This window comes from Symphalangus syndactylus, chromosome 13 (genome assembly GCF_028878055.3).
Source record: "Symphalangus syndactylus isolate Jambi chromosome 13, NHGRI_mSymSyn1-v2.1_pri, whole genome shotgun sequence".
Classification (NCBI taxonomy): domain Eukaryota; kingdom Metazoa; phylum Chordata; class Mammalia; order Primates; family Hylobatidae; genus Symphalangus; species Symphalangus syndactylus.
The window spans coordinates 89589392-89607119 of NC_072435.2; the positions used below are offsets into that span (position 1 = coordinate 89589392).

The window sequence follows — 17728 nt, forward strand, 5'->3', positions numbered from 1 at the left end:
TTCCCAGATGTTTGGGGGACACGTCACTGCTATATTTATGTCCCATAATAAAGATGTGAGACCACTGAGAAGGGAAACATATTAAAAGTCACCCTTTATACTGTTCATGCCATATGAGGCTCTGTACAGCCTATATAAATTCTTTTGGATCTGTCATCATAAATAATTGGATAAAAGATAATGAAAAAGAACTTCAGACTGGAAGGCAACAACAAAAATGTGTTCATGTCCCAGTGGCACCAGTTAATAGCTCTGTGGCCTTAGGTAAAATCACTTGAGTTTCCTGAGCCTCTCTTTGTCCATCTGTATGATAAATGGGTTAATAATAAGTTTTATTTATTTTTTAGACAGAGTCTCACTCTGTCACCCAGGCAGGAGTGCAGTGGCGCGATCTTGGCTTACAGCAACCTCCGCTTCCCAGTTTTAAGCAATTCTCATGCCTCGGCCACCCAAGTAGCTGGGATTACAGGTGCGCACCACCACGCCTGGCTAATTTTTTCTATTTTTAGTAAAGATGGAGTTTCACTGTGTTGGGCCGGCTGGTCCCGAACTCCTGGCCTCAAGTGATCTGCCTGCCTCGGCCTCCCAAAGTGCTGGCATTACAGGTGTGAGCCACCGCGCCCAGCCATTTAATCGGGAATAACAACTAGCCTGGGAGAGACAACTCAAGCCTATAATGCCAGCACTTTGGGAAGCCAAAGCAGGAGGATCATTTGAGCCCCTAGAAGTCTGGGCAACATAGTAAGACCCTGTCTCAAAACAAAATAAGGAACAACAACTCAACTCACCAGTGTTCCCACCTTTCCTGTTAGTTGAGAAGACCAAATGCTAGCATTCTTCATCATTCATGACATAGCTCCTGAGAGCCTACGCTGTGATGGGGACAGACAGAGAATAAAACAGACAAAAACATCTGCCTTTATGGAGGTTCCCTAAAGAGACACAGCGTGAAGAATATAAATAAGAATTGTGTTACTTGGTGGCAGTTGCTATGGAGAAAAAAAGCACCAGTGTTGGGGGGTGGGGGGTGGGAATAGGAGCATGTAGGGGGGCCATGCTGCAGGTTTTGCAATGGTGGGCAGAAGAGGCCTGCTTGTGAAGGTGACATCTGTATAAGGAGGAGTGGGAACAAGCCATGGGCTATCTGGGGTAGAATGTTCTAGGCAGGGGGAGCAGAAGTTGCAGAGGTCCTGAGGCAGGAGGCTGCCTGGCATGTTTGAAGAGCAGCAAGGAGGCCAGTGTGACTGGAGTGGAGGGAGCAGGGCAGAGGCTTCTGAGGTTAGAGAGTTCATGGAGAGAACAGAAGATGATTAGGACCTTGTGGACCATGGTGAGGGCTTGGCTTGTGGGCTGCAGAAGGCATGGGAGAGTTTTGAGGAGGGTGCCATGAGCCGACTGATTCAGATGATGTCATGAATTTTGTCACGACAGCCTACCAGTAGGCACTCCCAACATCCCATTTCAGAGATGAGGAAAAAGAGGACTGGATGTGCGTACCTAATTCAGGGTTCCATAGCTGAGAAGCAGAGCAGGTGGCAGAGCTGGTATGGAGAGCTTCAGCTATCCGGGTCCAAATCCATCCTCCAGCTACTGTGCTCAAATGCCTCCATGGGGGCAGCATGAGTCCAAGGATGGAAACACGCCTTAATACTTGTATGTACATCAGTGAAATAATTAAGCTTCATGTAGAGTTTTTCCCTTGACAAGTTTCACAAAATACAACCACAAAAATGCTAAAACTGGAAAAATCCCTCAGGGATGATCTGATCAGCACTGCCAATCTGGTTTTTGCCACAGAATGTTTTATTCAAAATAGGATGCTAGGTACAGTGGCTCACACCTGTAATCCCAGCAGTTTGAGAGGCTGAGGTGGGAGGATCACTTGAGTTCAGGAGTTCGAGACCAGACTGGGCAACATAGTGAGACCCTGTCTCTACAAAAAATTTAAAAATTAGCCAGGTATGGTGGTGTGTACCATAGCCCCAGCTACTTGGGAGGCTGGGGTGGGAAGATCACTTGAGCCCATGATGAGTTTGAGGCTACAGTGGGCTATGATCACACCACTGCACTCCAACCTGGGCAACAGAGCAGGACCCTGTCTCTAAAACAAAAACAAAATAAGCCTGCCTGTAAAAAAAAGATAAAAATTGAGTTTCTCCCTTAGAATAAAGGGCAGGGGCTTTTTGCCTACAGGTTACTGCCTCTTTATTGCCCCCACTCCTGCAACGTAAAACCCCCAGAGCAAAGAGGGCCAAAATTGAGACTCTGAGGGTCTAGTCCAGCACACATCAACTGACATTTCAGGAAACAATATTCAGTGAATATTCTGGATTTGCCCAACGACACATAGCTAATCTGCCACAGAAATGAGAGTTGAACTCAGATATCCTACCCAGCTCACTGCTTCTTTTTGTATTGTGAAGCCATTTTAGGGGGAAAATTATGTAAATAAATACAGTCCCCAACTCAATTGGGTCTAATGACATTCTTTGTCTCATCAGGTCAAGCTGGGAAACCTGGAGCTCTATGTGGAGCAGGAGTCAGTTCCTTCCACGTGGTATTTTCTGATTGTGCTCCCTGTCTTGCTAGTGATTGTCATCTTTGGTAAGTGCCCTGTTTAATTTTGTCAGAGAAATTATTCCCTGGGGCCTCTTGCCAGGCAGGCAGACTTTTAGCTTTCAGGGGCTGTTTGCTTCAGTTAAGTATAAATGGGTGAAAGCCCAAATCAAAACTTTGAGAAACAAATAATAGGTACACGCTGAGGGCTTTCTGAACATTTCTTTTGGCCAGGCGTGGTGGCTGATGCCTATAATCCCAGCACTTTGGGAGGCTGAGGAGGGCGGATCGCCTTGAGGTCAGGAGTTCAAGACCAGCCTGGCCAACATGGCAAAACCCCATCTCTACTAAAAGTACAAAAATTAGCCGGGCGTGATGGCAGGTGCCTGTAATCCCAGCTACTCAGGAGACTGAGGTAGGGAGAATTGCTTGAACCTGGGAGGCGGAGGTTGCAGTGAGCCGAGATCACACCACTGCACTCCAGCCTGGGCAACAGAGCAAGACTCCATCTCAAAAACAAACAAACAAAAAACAAAATTGTTTTTAAGGATGCTTCATTAATAGAAGGCTGGTTTACATAGATGGTATCTTGGGATTTGAGGGATATAATCTACTTTGCTTCTCCATCCCTTCGAATTGTGGTGACAAATGTTCATTTATGTAATTCCCTAAGAACTTCTCTGGGATTTTGGGCTCCCAGGACTTGGTTATTTCATCCTGACCACCCACCACCAGCCATCACCCCAGTCTCATCCCACTCTTGATTTTCTGGGCAGAACCACACTTTGGAAGTGTGGTCGTGCCTAGGCACAGTGGCACACGCCTGTAGTTCCAACACTTTGGGAGGCCAAGGAGGGAGGACTGTGTAAGTCCAGGAGTTTGAGGTTACAGTGAGCTATGATCGTGCCACTGCATGCCAGCCTGGACAACAGAACGAGGCCCTGTGTCTAAAAAGTAAATGATTTTATTTTATTTATTTATTTCTTTTGAGACGGAATCTCGCTCTGTCGCCCAGGCTGGAGTGCAGTGGCGTGATCTTGGCTCACTGCAAGCTCCGCCTCCCAGGTTCACGCCATTCTCCTGCCTCAGCCTCCCGAGTAGCTGGGACTACAGCCACCCACCACCACGCCCGGCTAATTTTTTGTATTTTTTAGTAGAGACGGGGTTTCACCGTGTTAGCCAGGATGGTCTCGATCTCCTGACCTTGTGATCCGCCCGCCTTGGCCTCCCGAAGTGCTGGGATTACAGGCGTGAGCCACCGCACCCGGCCCTATGATTTTTTTTTAAATAGAAGTGCGATCTATGTCATCTCTTAAAGTGGTCCTGGGCTCATCCACACACAGTGAGCCCATGGTGGTTGCTCATTGGCTAAATCTGGCCCACCAATATATATTGTTTTGCCCATGTAGCATTTTCTAAAACTATTAAGTAGCTTATAACATTTAAAAATTAGTGATTCACATTTTGAAACATCTCTTGAAAATGTGAAAGATTTGGATCATTGGATCCCAAATTTCCGTGGCATCAGTTTATTAGAGCTGAGTAGCAGCTACACCCTTGAGACAGGGAATGTGCTCCCTAGGTTTTGACCACAGTTGCCACCACTCCATATTGTCTCCACTTAGGCCATTTAACTCATCTATGTACCTGATATCTGCAGCCATTTTGTTTGTGACTCTGGTTCTGAGCTGCTTGTCATTTGAAGTCTATTTTCTCTCATCCTTCTTTGAAAAAGGAACTCTTATCCACCAACAAATGGCACTTTGGCTGGGCCTGGTGGCTAATGCCTGCAATCCCAGCACTTTGGGAGGCCAAGGCAGGTGGATCACGAGGTCAGGAGATCGAGACCATCCTGACCAACATGGTGAAACCCCATCTCTACTAAAAATACAAAAATTAGCCGGGTGTGGTGGCACGTGCCTGTAATCCCAGCTAGTCGGGAGGCTGAGGCAGGAAAATCATTTGAACCCGGGAGCTGGAGTTTGCAGTGAGCCGAGATCACGCTTGTCCCTTTTGCAAATGAGGGAACTGGGGGAGGAAAAGGGTTCAAACAACTCACCCCAGCCTCTCAGACAGCTGGGACTAGGAGGTTGGGCTCTGAGCCACTGCAGTATCCTGCTTTGCTATAAAGTAAGAGGCTCTCTACTGTCCTGTCACCTGCGACATTCTGAGCCTGTGTGTCTTGGCTGCTCCTGGGTCACTGTGCCTTGAGCAAGAATGTGGCTCTAAATGCTGGCCATCGGGAGAGCACGCTTGGCTTGGTTTTCTAGTAATGGCTACAGACTGGCATGAGGCCAACTCAGCCCTTCCCACTGTGACTGGAGGATTCAGAGATCAGTGTCTTCTCTCTGCCCTACACAAATTGGGTTGCTCAGGCCCACCTCCTGGTCTTGTCATCAGGGGCTCAGCTGGCTGTTGGACCTGACATACCCAGGCTCTTGTCCCCTAGAATGAGTGTCTGGTGACCTGCGTGAACAGGGGTGCAAGGGCAGCCAGAGTTGTGGACAGCTGTTTCTTTGACACCCAGTGACCGCTTTGCTTATATACACTGAGAAACAAGATCGCGCCACTGCACTCCAGCCTGGCCACATAGCAAGACTCCGTCTCAAAAAAAAGAGCCCTTTGTATTTCTTGATTTAACATACGCATTGCCTTTCTGAAATCTGATGGCTAGTACAGGCAGTTGCCAGTGTCTCCTTCCATACACTCATTTATTCACTCATTCATCCCTGCGTCTATTTACCTTATGTTCATTGAGCACCTGTTATGTTGCTGATAACTGTGCAAGTCTCTGGAGCTAGAAAAAAATGAGCCTTTGCGTGCATGAGCCAATGTTGCTCAAACTGAGGCCTGAGGAACAATGGTCCCAAGTGACTGTCCTGGAAAAAGGGGTTCCATGGTCAAGTAAGTTTGGGAATTGCTATGTCATACTCCACCCTTTCTTAGACATGCACAATGCACGTTATTAAGACTGTTGACTTTATGAAGTAGTCCAGTGAAGAGCCATATTTGTTTCCTCCAGCATTATTGGTAGCAGAGCCCATCTATTATGTAATTTCTTTTCCTTTTTTTTTTTTTTTTTGAGAAAGGGTCTCACTTTTTTGCTCAGGCTGAGTGCAGTAGCATGATCATGGCTCACTGCAGCCTTGACCTCCTAGGCTCAAGTGATCCTCCCACCTCGGCCTCCCAAGTAGCTGGGACTCCAGGCATGCACCATCACACCCATCTCATTTTCTATTTTTTTGTAAAGACAGAAAAATATCTTTCTCTGCTGCCCAGGCTGATCTCAAACCCCTAGCCTCAAGCCATGCTCCCACCTCAGCCTCTCAAAGTGCTGGAATTACAGACGTGAGCCACCGCACCTGGCTGTAATTTGTATAAGTGAGGAGAAGCTTCCTAGAATAACGATGGTTGGTTGTTGAATACCTATACTTTTTAAAATAATACATTCTTAATGCTTTTTGTGAGTTACTTCTTATAATCCTCCCAGCATCACAGTGAGATAGGCACTCTTACAGAGAAGGCAGCCAGGCACAGAGATGCTGAGGAACTTAACCCAGGTCACATAGCTAGTAAATGGCAGAGCAAGGACATGAACCCAAGCACCAAAATGGGTTGGTTATGGCCTCTGCAGCACAGTTAGAAGCAATATGGAGGTATGGGAGTTCCTTGTGGCTCGCTCATCATGTCACCCCATTAGCTCTATGCAGGTTTGGCCCAGGTAGCCAACTGTGGATCTGCAGTTCCTTTCTGCATTTGCAGCACAACTTTATTTCTCCAGGGATGCTTACAAACATTCAAAAAGAATGGAACAATGCAAGTGGCTGCAGCTGTGGGGAAGAAACTTGGCTTGTTTCATTACGTTTCAGCCAACTGGGATCTTTGGTTACAAGTGAAGGTTATTTGATTTAGCTTTCACTTGTAGAATGAGTAAAGCTTTGGTTTTCTTCTGCTGCATTTTAGCATCTTCCTCTTCAGAGTGACCCCTCACTGGGAAATTTTCTTTTTTATAAGATCCAGCTCTTTAATGCTATTTTCTAGTTTCATTCTAGCTCTTGCTCTCTGTCCCTATCTGTTTTTGTTTTTGTTTTTAAGAACTGTAAAGGTTGCTATTTGTTTTAATTTTTGGTTTTTGAGTTACCATGTCCCTCTGATGCAGCATCTCTGTCTCTTAGCGGCCGTGGGGGTGACCAGGCACAAATCGAAGGAGCTGAGTCGCAAACAGAGTCAACAACTAGAATTGCTGGAAAGCGAGCTCCGGAAAGAGATACGTGATGGTAGGCTCCAAAATGGTATTTGTAGAAAAACAAGCCTTTTATATTTATATTCTTATTTTTTTACCCTTACATGGAGATGGCCACAGTAATGAGAACCGTTTGTATAATAGAAGACAACGGAACAGCAGGGCCTGGGCCTGGCTTTGTGTTTTATTTCAGCTCTTCTCTGCAGCCAACCAAGTCATTATCTATTGTTTCTTCTTTAATGAAAACCAAGGTCATACTCTGTGTTAGACAAAACAGCAGATCTTATCCATTGTTTGTTGAGTTAAAATATTGCTCTTGGGATTCTGTTTTGCAGGCTTTGCTGAGCTGCAGATGGATAAATTGGATGTGGTTGATAGTTTTGGAACTGTTCCCTTCCTTGACTACAAACATTTTGCTCTGAGAACTTTCTTCCCTGAGGTAAAAGAGCATTGATCATATTCCGAAGGTTGAGTCTTGAATAATAATGAAGGTGCTTGTTGCTGTTGTCAAAACGAGTGTTTGCTTCCAAGGCAGCTATAGATAATGTGCTTGGTACAAAATAATGGCTTAAGTTTGAGCAGAGCAGGGAGGAGGGTAATTATTAATTGGATTGATTAGGGTATAAAACAGTGATGGGTCACTGGTGATTATTCTTTGCCCAGTAACAAAAACCTAAGAGGGACAGAAGCTCAGAGTGATGATTTTTGCTTTCTTTTACTCCCAATGTAGAACTGAATGTGTAGCTGGGAAGTGAGCTAGTTTATTTAAAAATCAATAAATTGTGAGCTAGCCAATTTGTTGTGTTTATCTGCATGACTTACATTGCAGCGACTAGATTATTCACTATTACTTCTCAAATGGAAAGGAAAAATACTAACGGTCAAAAGGGAGGAAAGTAGACATGGATGGAATTGGAGTTGAAAAGAGGCATTTTTAGCCATGTAGAGTTCTTATGGCTCTCTACGGTAGTTTTTCTTTAGCTGATCAGTTTGTATCGTCCTCATTTAGTACACATAGATGCACGAACTGATTAATTCATTTGTTCTAGGTCTACTTAACCCTTTGGGTTGCTGGTCTTACCTATGTTCTCACGCCTCCATTTTCTCACCCACTCACTCAGCCTTCTCCATTTACCCTCCCAAGTCTTTGGCGAGGTACACTCATCCTGCGTATCATCACTGCCACATCCTGATACCCCAGCTCCGCCATATTGCCCTTCTTTTTTGCGGTCTGATGACCACATAGAGGCCCAACCTCTTAAACACATCAATACCAACGATCACATTTCAATCTAGACTTCTAAGCAATGGCTGAAATCTCTCCAGGCCAAAGGAGAGTTTGTATCACCTTACCAGAAGCTTCTCCGGAACAATTGGCCAGAAGCCTGGAGTTGAGAAACCCAGACACATGCAGTAAGCAATTTCCAGTTTCTCTATAATTTAGAAGGACACCATGATAGGCAACGCGGGGTCTGGAGGTTGGAATGCCTCCATAAAACACCTGCCATATTTTTTGGTCCAAGCCTTAGTGTTATAAATCAAGAAGGCTGTAAATAAGACTTCAGCTTTTTGTGCTGGTGAAGTTTGTTTCCTTTAACTTATTCTCCAAGAGTACTGAGGCACCGAGATCTGCCATTTGCCACCTCATCCATTTCTATGGCAGAACACCGCCTGGGGAGAGGAATTCGATTCCCCGAATCAGGATGACTGTGCGGGGCCTCCGCAAAGGTTGCATCACGAGCCCTATTTCCGAGCTGTCTGAGATCTCCATTAAGAATTTAAAAGCAATAAAATAATGGAGATTTTTGACTATCAACATGAATGCTGTGTGGGCTTTTACAGTTAATGATTGCCCTTGAGTGCTGAATAGAGTAATCTGTGGCCTGAGAAAAGAAGAGTTCTTATGTTCTAAATTTGGTAATCAAGAACAAGATAGAGTAATGAATGTAAAGGAACACTGTTGCAAGTTTAATGTTTCCAAAAAAAAAAAAGATCCCAGGAACAATGCTACCTTATTTTAAGAGAAGAGAGATAGTTGCAAAGGAGCCAAACTGATTTAACTCAGTGTTGTGTATAATCTTGAAAAACAACTGGGAAAGTCATAAAAATTGAAGTCAGAAGTTGTTTAAAGGAGAGAACCCAGGAAAAAAATATGCATAAATTTGTCAGAACCCTTTCAAGAAGACCTAAGTCAAAATTGAATTTATAATAATTAAGAAAAGATAGAACAGGGAAACACATCATAAGAAGACAATGCCACTTGAAATGCATTCCAGGCTGCAGATAAGTCCTGGTATTAATTAGGCTCTTTATGGATTGATCAGGAGCCAAATCCTCTAGGCCTGGAGGTTGGGGGCCACAGGGGAAGGATTTGGGTGTTCAGCACCTACAAAAAAGCAACAGGCAAAATCCAGAGGAGATTGTAGGTTCTCAAAGGAGGCCAGGGTTCTTTGCTCTGCCTGTTGGTTTTGGCTTTTAAAGCCTTGCTTTTTATTATATTGACTACTCTTTGCTTTGCATAAAATAGGAGAAGAAATAAGGGTAGGCAGAGGATCTAAGCTGAAGAAAAGGGAAATTTGAATGAAAGGAGGAAGCAGCCTTAAAACACAGAGAGCCACGGGTCCGGGCATGGTGGCTCACGCCTGTAATCCCAGCACTTTGGGAGGCCGAGGTGGGTGGATCGCTTGAGGTCAGGAGTTAGGGACCAGCCTGGCCAACATGGTGCAACCCTGTGTCTACTAAAAATACAAAATTAGCCAGGCATGGTGGGATCACGCCTGTAATCCCAGCTACTCTGGAGGCTGAGGCAGGAGAATGGCGTGAACCTGAGAGGCGGAGCTTTCAGTCAGCCGAGAGAGCGCCACTGCACTCCAGCCTGGGCAACAGAGTGAGACTCCGTCTCAAAAAAAAAAAAAAAAAAAAAAAAAAAAAAAAAAAAAAAAAGAATTGCTTGAACCCGGGGGGCAGAGGTTGCAGTGAGCTGAGATCGCACCACTGCACTCCAGCCTGGGCGACACAGCAAGACTCCATCTCAAAAAAAAAAAAAAAAAAACAAAAAAAAAAACACAGAGAGAGCCAGGGCGGCACTTCTGTATTTACAACTAAGAATCAACCTGTTTCTCCTATTTACATGGAAGTTGGTTCAGCAGAAAAGTATTAAGAACTAGAAAATGCAAACCTAGGGTCTGGGGTTTTTTTTGGTTTGTTTTTTTGGGGCTTTTTTGCTTTTTACTAGGGGAGGATATGGCCAAAATAGTTTCAGGTCTTTTGCTTGGGCTTGCAGATTTGAAACTATGAAGCAAAATTCTCTACAGAAGAAATTTACTTCACAAGATGTAAAGTTAGCTCAAAGTTTCTATTATTATCAAAAAAGAAGAAAAACCTGAATGTTTTGAGTTTAGAGTCTCATTCTGTGGACTCAAAGTATTGCTTAACATACTTTTAAAGTTTAACCATTAATTTTTAATAAGGTTTATGATATACTACAAACCGTCAAATTTTGAAGTTTATATTCCAGAGCTACCTAGCATTTAGAAACCAGTGGGGTGATAGCATTGTGGGCTAGTTTGCTATAAATTAGGAATAAAACCAGTAATGATAACTGACACAGGGCACTTACTCTGCACCCATTTTATTTTCACACTAAACCTCTGAGGTGGGAACCATGATTGTCCCCATTTCAGAGATGAGGCAAATCAGACACAGAGAGGTTAGGTAACACATCCCACGTCATGTGACCAGTATGTGATTAAAACCAGGACTGGAACCCAAGTAGTTTGGTCCAGATTCTATGCTTTTAACTACCCCCGTCTTTCCATATCATTGTGTATTGAAATAGTAGATGCTACTTAGGTAAGACTTGTAAAACTTAGCAATGTAATTTAGTCTTTATCTTTAGAAGGTAAATTGCTTGAAGAGGGGTCTGATATTTGCATAATCTTCATCAATGACCCCTTCTTTAACTCTTAAATCACTTCTTCTAAAACGTGGGATGATACCTTCATCTACCAAACCTGGGACTGATGCCATGATAATTCTTCTTCTTAGAGGCTTTCGGAATTCAGTGCTGTTTCTTGAAAGCTGAATAATTATTTATTATGTATTAGAGAATACGCAGCCACCATAAACCCAGGGGCGCTTCAGATTAGCAAATAGTGTCTCTACTTTATTAAAACGGACTTGGGTATTATAACAAAAATACACTCTTCATTTCCTTTGGATGTTATGAATAATAAAAGTGTCTCCTTCCTCTCAGTCAGGTGGCTTCACCCACATCTTCACTGAAGATATGCATGTAAGTCTCTACGTTTTCATTTTTAGCCCAGTGTTATCATCATTATCATCTCCATTATTATTACTTTGAATTTTTATTGTGGGTTTTTTTGGATCATAAATTCAATATTAAATAATTCATTGTCTTGGAAAACCCATTGTGGATCTACTTTCTAACTTTAAACTTATGTATGATTTTGTATTATACTATATATTTTTTCTTTTTATCAGAACAGAGACGCCAACGACAAGAATGAAAGTCTCACAGCTTTGGATGCCCTAATCTGTAATAAAAGCTTTCTTGTTACCGTCATCCACACTCTTGAAAAGCAGAAGAACTTTTCTGTGAAGGACAGGTATTAGTCCATTCTTTGAAGTTTTAAAAGCCTTTAAGAAGAGAAAATCAGGCCGGGTGTGGTGGCTCATGGCTATAATCCCAGCATTTTGGGAGGCCAAGGCGGGCAATCACTTGAGGCCAGGAGTTCAAGACCAGCCTGACCAACACAGCAAAACCTTGTCTCTACAAAAAAAAAAAAAGAGAGAGAGAGAGAGAAATCAAACCTGAGCCCCATATTTTATTTCCAAACCACTATCTGAACTTGGTAGCTTGAGAACATGCACTTTTCCAAATGCTATTTGATTGGGAGTTTATGCAGCCTTATCTCTATTTTAGACCACACCACCCCAACACAATTTTTCTTTTTTTTTTAGTTGGAGTCTCACTCTGTGGCCCAGGCTGAAGTGTGTGATCATAGCTCACTGCAGCCTCATCCTCCTGGGCTCAAGCTACCCTCCTGCCTATGCCTCCCCAAGTAGCTGGAACTACAGGTGCATGCCACCACACCCAGCTAATGTTTTGTTGCTGTTGTAGTAGAGATGGGGTCTTGCTATATTGCCCAGGCTGGTCTCAAACTCCTGACCTCACACGATACCCACTTCCACAAGGATTATAAAGCATAAGCCACTGTGCCTAGCCTTTTTAAAAAATTTGAGACAGGGTTTCGCTATGTTGCTTAGGCTGGATTCAAACCCTGGGCTCAAGCGATCCTGCTGCTTCAGCCTCCTGCCCCCAGCTCCCAAAACAGAGTCTATTTTTGAAGACACACACACAACCCTCCCACCCCCAAGTAACCCTGAAAAACTCCAACACCCCAAAAAAACCCACATAAATTCTTTTTTTTTTCCTTAAGATGGAGTCTCAATCTGTTGCCCAGGCTGGAGTGCAGTGGCACAATCTAGGCTTGCTGCAACCTCCACCTCCTGGGTTCAAGCAATTCTCCTGCCTCAGCCTCTCCAGTAGCTGGCACCACAGGAGCGTGCCACCACGCCTGGCTAATTTTTGTATTTTTAGTAGAGACAGGGTTTCACCACATTGGCCAGGCTGGTCTCAAACTCCTGACCTCAGGTGATCTGTCTGCTTTGGACTCCCAAAGTGCTGGGATTATAGGCGTGAACCACCATGCCCGGCCCATAAATTCTTAATAAAAAAAAGCAGAAGTGTTATTTTTTATTTTTAAAACATCCTGAAACTTTGCAAGACTCACTTCTTGTTACCACTCTAGTTTAAATGCTGAAAACACAGAAAATGTTCTAGAGATAGAAGTGGTTAGAATCTAAACATTAAAAAAAAAAAAACACGAGAAAAGCTCCCAACCCAACAGGACAGCTCCCTGCCCTGCCAGTGAGCGTCCATGGAAACTCCCATGAGTGTCCAGCTAGGCCTGCAGCTGATGGTTCACCCGGCTCTCTTTTTCAACAGGTGTCTGTTTGCCTCCTTCCTAACCATTGCACTGCAAACCAAGCTGGTCTACCTGACCAGCATCCTAGAGGTGCTGACCAGAGACTTGATGGAACAGTGTAGTAACATGCAGCCGAAACTCATGCTGAGACGCACGGAATCCGTGGTCGAAAAACTCCTCACAAACTGGATGTCCGTCTGCCTTTCTGGTTTTCTTCGGGTAAGTGTCACATCCCTCAGCAGTGTCAGAGGTAAGACAATAGGCAGTTATTTTTAGCAGACTCTGATGCCTTTGCCAGGATAAATCCTGAATGCTCGATGGTGTCAGCATTTAACCATGTTTCGTCTTGGTCCTGACCCAGAACAGAGAGAGGGAAAGTAAACATTGTTTTTGCTGCAACTGGCCTGTGCAAATATAATTCATTTAGAATTTCCTCAGGTGAGACTTTTCAAGTGAGTTTACCTTCTCACATCAATTCACACCCAGACCCCAGTCAGCCCATTTAAGAAAATGTACTGAGAAAAGCGAATATTTCAAACACCAAAGAGAACAAACTGTTTCAGGCCCTCTGAAGCATTGTAGAAATACCCATTACCTACCAATATGCTGTAAGCTAATTGCAGTCAATTCCTACCAGTCATTCCGCATTAAAGCAGCTCTCCAAAGAGCTGCCTCCCCCTGGAGTTTGCTTTGTTGGAGTTACTGTGTGCATGTGGTTGTCATCTAATTGAACTTTAAAATCTTTTCAAATGCAGACTTTCTATAGATTCCAGTGGTGACGAGGGTGGTGGGTCCTAGAGTCCGCTACTTGATCTGAATCTAGACTTCACCACTTACTTGGTTTTATAAACTAGAGAATTGGAAGAAGATTTTAGGACTGTTTTGAAGTGCAGAGGAGAAAACATATGCAATTGCTTAGCACTAAGGAAGCCTCCATAAATGTTGGCCATTACTCTTATAAAATATTAATGTGAAAATAAGGGTGTCCTGTTGAACTCTATCTTCACCCAGCCCTCTGAGGCCCCTGGTACAGAAGATTCTTATCCTTTAATTTTACCAGCCATCCAGATTCCAGCAAAACTGCATAATTGTGTATTTGTAGATAGTTCCGAAATCTAATTAAATTTTGAGTAAGATACACTGCTATGCCACAGGTTTTAACAGTGCTACTTAAGTTTAGATCCAACAGCAGTGCTTTAAATAGACTGTGCTTAGTTTAATGTTTAATGCAATCTTACAAGTAGATGCACAACAATTTTTTTTTTATTTCTCACCAACCCCTTCCTCTCCCTAAGGCAATACCCATTTATTAAGATTAATGAAATCTGTCGTCTTTTCTGTTTACTTGGTATAAATCATCAGAGGCTTTGGGGAGATGTTGAGCCAGTTATTTCTGGGACGAATATTTTTTGTTTCCCACTGTCTTTGCTTTAGCCACAACAGCTGCTAGATGGAGGCACCAGGACTCTCACCCAGTTCCCTGGTCTTGGTCTTCAAAGGCCAACTCCTGCCCCACCATGGCCTCACTGGATCAGAAGCTCCGGAAGTGGAGCCCAGTAATCCATGATTTTCACAAGCCCCTGGGATAGTAGAGAGAGCACCAGACTAGGGGTCTTGGTTAGAAGCAGATCTGGGCTCTGGAACCACCTCAGCCCGGGTCAGCTGTGTGTCCCTGGGCATGGCTCTTTGCATCTGGGCATCTGTTTTCAATCCAGCAAATGACGGGCGTGTGTGGGCGTTGCCTTTAAATCCCTTTCCAGCTCTTTCTACTGGATCTTGTGATTCTTAACTGTGCTTTCAAGGGCTGCTCTCGGGCATTAGAGGGGTGAGATGTTGAGAAAATCTGGGCTGCGAGCCCAAACGGCCTCCTTGAGCAAAGCATTCTGGGTCAAGATTTCACAGTGCTGATTCAAGAGCGTGTCTCGAGCACTCTGGGTGGTGAGGGGGCGGCTCGGCTCGCCGGGAGGAAGTGGCATCCAGCCAGTCGGCGATACTTTCACTTTCAGTGGAATAATTCCCGCTGGTGCGGGGGTCTGATGTCCCTCCACCAGGTGCTCAAGGGGGTCTGGGATACCGACAGCCCTAGTCCTCCTGTCCTACCCCACAGATGTTTAGTGGGTGACAGTAGCTCCGTGACCGCCAGGTAACTTCCCCTTCCAAGACACCAAGGCTTTGTGGGTAAAATAATAATGCCATTTATTGAATGTACCAGACAGCATGCTAAGAGCTTTACCTATCGTTTCTCATTTCATCCCCTTAAGGGTCCTGTGAGCTAAGTGTCTTCATGACCATTTTGTATATGGGGGAACTGGAACACACAGAAGAGCTGTGACTCTCCCCAGATCTCACTGCTACTGTGGGACAGCACCAGGGTCCGAGAGCTCTTAGCCACCCCCCTGTGCACTGAAAAGATGGAATCTGCCCTGGTCTGTTAAAGTGTGGAAGCCTGGCCCCTGGGGGAGGGGAATCATGTACGCAGCGGCTGTGGCTCGCCTAAAAGTTGTGTTCAGTGGTGACAAAGAAACCTCATGGCCCTGTGATTCCGCAAATCAGCCACACATCAGTATCCTCCTCCCCCACTGCCTCCCCGCCCCCGGCCCCGGGAAGGTATGAAAACTACAGATACCCAGGCCTCATTCTTCAGAGAGATGGCAGCTCTGTAGGTCTAGAGTGGGGCCCAGGCATCTGAATGCTTAACAAGAGGCCCCAAGGGATTCTGGTGATTAGCCAGGGTTAGACCCAGGAGCATGGGCAGAGTGTAGGGCCAGATGTTACTTAGCTCAGTCTAGCTACCCTCCAGAGAGTTCTGGAGAATTCCTGACCACTGGCCTCCTGAGTCAAGAGCTGCCCCTTCACACAGCCCCCGAGAGCCCACCTGGCCCCCTGACTCCAACCCCTGTGGGAATATGCAGCCCCTGTCCAAGGGTTCTCAGCCTCCCTTCTGATCTGTGCTGCAGGAAAAGAGGTTCTAGTTTTGTGGTCAGCGCATTACTTGGGTTGGGGGGGTGGGCGGTGGAGGGAAAGAGAAGAGAAGGGTGAGGTTGTAAACCACTAAATAAAGGAGGAAGTTTCTCATGAGAATTAAATGTCATGCATTAGTCCTGCTGCCCTCCCTACCTTGGAAATTTCTGAATTTCCACTTCTGCCCTGCACTGAAGAGGAGACTCAAGGAGGTATCACGGCAGGGACAGAAGCCGAAAGGGAGCTGCAGGGTGGCAGGAGGTGGCAAGAGGAAGCCCAGGGACTGGGGAGGGCAGATATTCCTGCAGCAAGTATAAAGAAAGGGACAGGGTTGGAGTGGGATGCTGACAGACTTAAGATGTCTTAGGTAACTTGCCTGCGCAAGGGAAAGCAGGTGAGACCCAGGGGAATCCTCCTTTCCCAGCTGGACGTATGGCTTGTCAAGCTTGACTCTTAACTGGCGCTTCGAGCCCCAGCCACGTGGCTGGCCTTTCATCATCACTAAGGCACTTTGACTTCCTAGCCACGGTTCTTCTTCCACCACAGAGGCCTAACGTCCATCGATTACGGAAGGTTCCTTATTTAGCAAATACTCTACAGCTGACCCAGGGCTAAGTGCCTTGGGAGGATGCCGTGGAAACAGAACACACAGCCTCCCACTTGAGGTGCTCAGAGTCCTTTGGAATGCAGACTTCCGTGGCTGCGACTGTGAGCCATTTCCATCACAGCAGGGGAGGCAGTCCCACCCCCAGCCAGGAAAAATGCATGTGGCTTAAATTTGAAGAAAGAGCCAATCAGGATGGGCCGAGTGTTTGGGGAAAAACCTTAGAGGCAGTAGAACTGGCTCTGGTTCAGGGAAGAAGATGGAGTCCCTCTGGCCCAGCACCGGAAAACATGTCCAGGTGGGACTGTGCAGTGTGTCTGGGAACTGCTCGGGGCTGGGCCTGGCCCATGGGGAGGAGATAAGGCTGCAAACTGTTGAACGGCAGGCTGCTTCCTTCGAGAAGTGCTGTTAACACCAAAAAACATTGGATTTGGCAAATGTATAAAATGTTCTTACATTTATCCTTGTTACTAAAGATAATTGTGCATTTTTTTAAAATGTCGTTTATTTCTGGCTTGCTAAAGGGCGATTAAATACAAATGTAAACAAAGGTACATTCTCCACATCTAACTGTTCCTAGGCATTAACCCACTGATGAGCACTAGTCTGCCATATGTAAGTTTAAACATAAAATAACAAGGGATACTGTGAGTACTGCACGTTGCTGTGAATGTGCACGTGTGCGCGTGTGCAGACGTGCATTCGCGATGGAGAGACGAGGCAGTTTTCTGAGTTTTGCATCCAATCCCAAGTGGAGCAACGTGTATTTTCTTGGGAGTTTCATGTTGAGTGTTAGAAAACCCTGTCTCCCGCCTTACTGCCATAAACAGAAACTTTAATTCTTTGGAAAGTACAGTGGATTCCACAGAAAGCTTACTGTCACTTTTGTGTCTTTTCCAAGGAGACTGTTGGAGAGCCCTTCTATTTGCTGGTGACGACTCTGAACCAGAAAATTAACAAGGGTCCCGTGGATGTAATCACTTGCAAAGCCCTGTACACACTTAATGAAGACTGGCTGTTGTGGCAGGTTCCGGAATTCAGTACTGTGGTATGTTTTCAATAAAGCTCCCAGCCAGACTCCCAAATAAATCTGGCGGGGAATTAGAGGGTGGGGGTGGGTCATTTACAATGAAACGTATCATTTCTACTTCGGGAGGCCCTGTGTGTTTAGTTAATTAAAAACAGTAGTTGATAAAAATATTAACACGTGTTCACATAATAGATTTTAATTACTGAGATTGGGGGAGAAAATATTGTAATGATGCCTGGGGTACTCATCAATTTCCAAAGATTTTAATATCAGGATTGCTTATAGCTTTCAGTGTCGTCAAAGGAAATGCAAAGTACTCCCTA

At 45.0% G+C, this 17728-nt stretch overlaps 2 protein-coding genes across 6 annotated transcripts in view; one reads left to right on the plus strand and one right to left on the minus strand.

Moving 5' to 3' along the window:
- PLXNC1 (plexin C1) overlaps nucleotides 1–17728 on the plus strand; it is a 160542-nt gene that overhangs the window by 99748 nt on the left and 43066 nt on the right. For all 5 annotated transcript variants that reach the window (XM_055238457.2, XM_063614243.1, XM_063614244.1 and 2 more), the window contains exons 15-21: nucleotides 2502–2604; nucleotides 6732–6833; nucleotides 7135–7238; nucleotides 11055–11093; nucleotides 11303–11427; nucleotides 12831–13029; nucleotides 17277–17423. In XM_055238457.2, the coding sequence (XP_055094432.1) occupies nucleotides 2502–2604; nucleotides 6732–6833; nucleotides 7135–7238; nucleotides 11055–11093; nucleotides 11303–11427; nucleotides 12831–13029; nucleotides 17277–17423 (819 nt within the window). The remainder of the gene's footprint in view (nucleotides 1–2501; nucleotides 2605–6731; nucleotides 6834–7134; nucleotides 7239–11054; nucleotides 11094–11302; nucleotides 11428–12830; nucleotides 13030–17276; nucleotides 17424–17728) is intronic.
- CEP83 (centrosomal protein 83) overlaps nucleotides 12566–17728 on the minus strand; it is a 207956-nt gene continuing 202793 nt past the window's right edge. The window contains exon 17 of the mRNA XM_055238460.2: nucleotides 12566–13162. The gene's annotated coding sequence lies outside the window, so the exon portion shown is untranslated. The remainder of the gene's footprint in view (nucleotides 13163–17728) is intronic.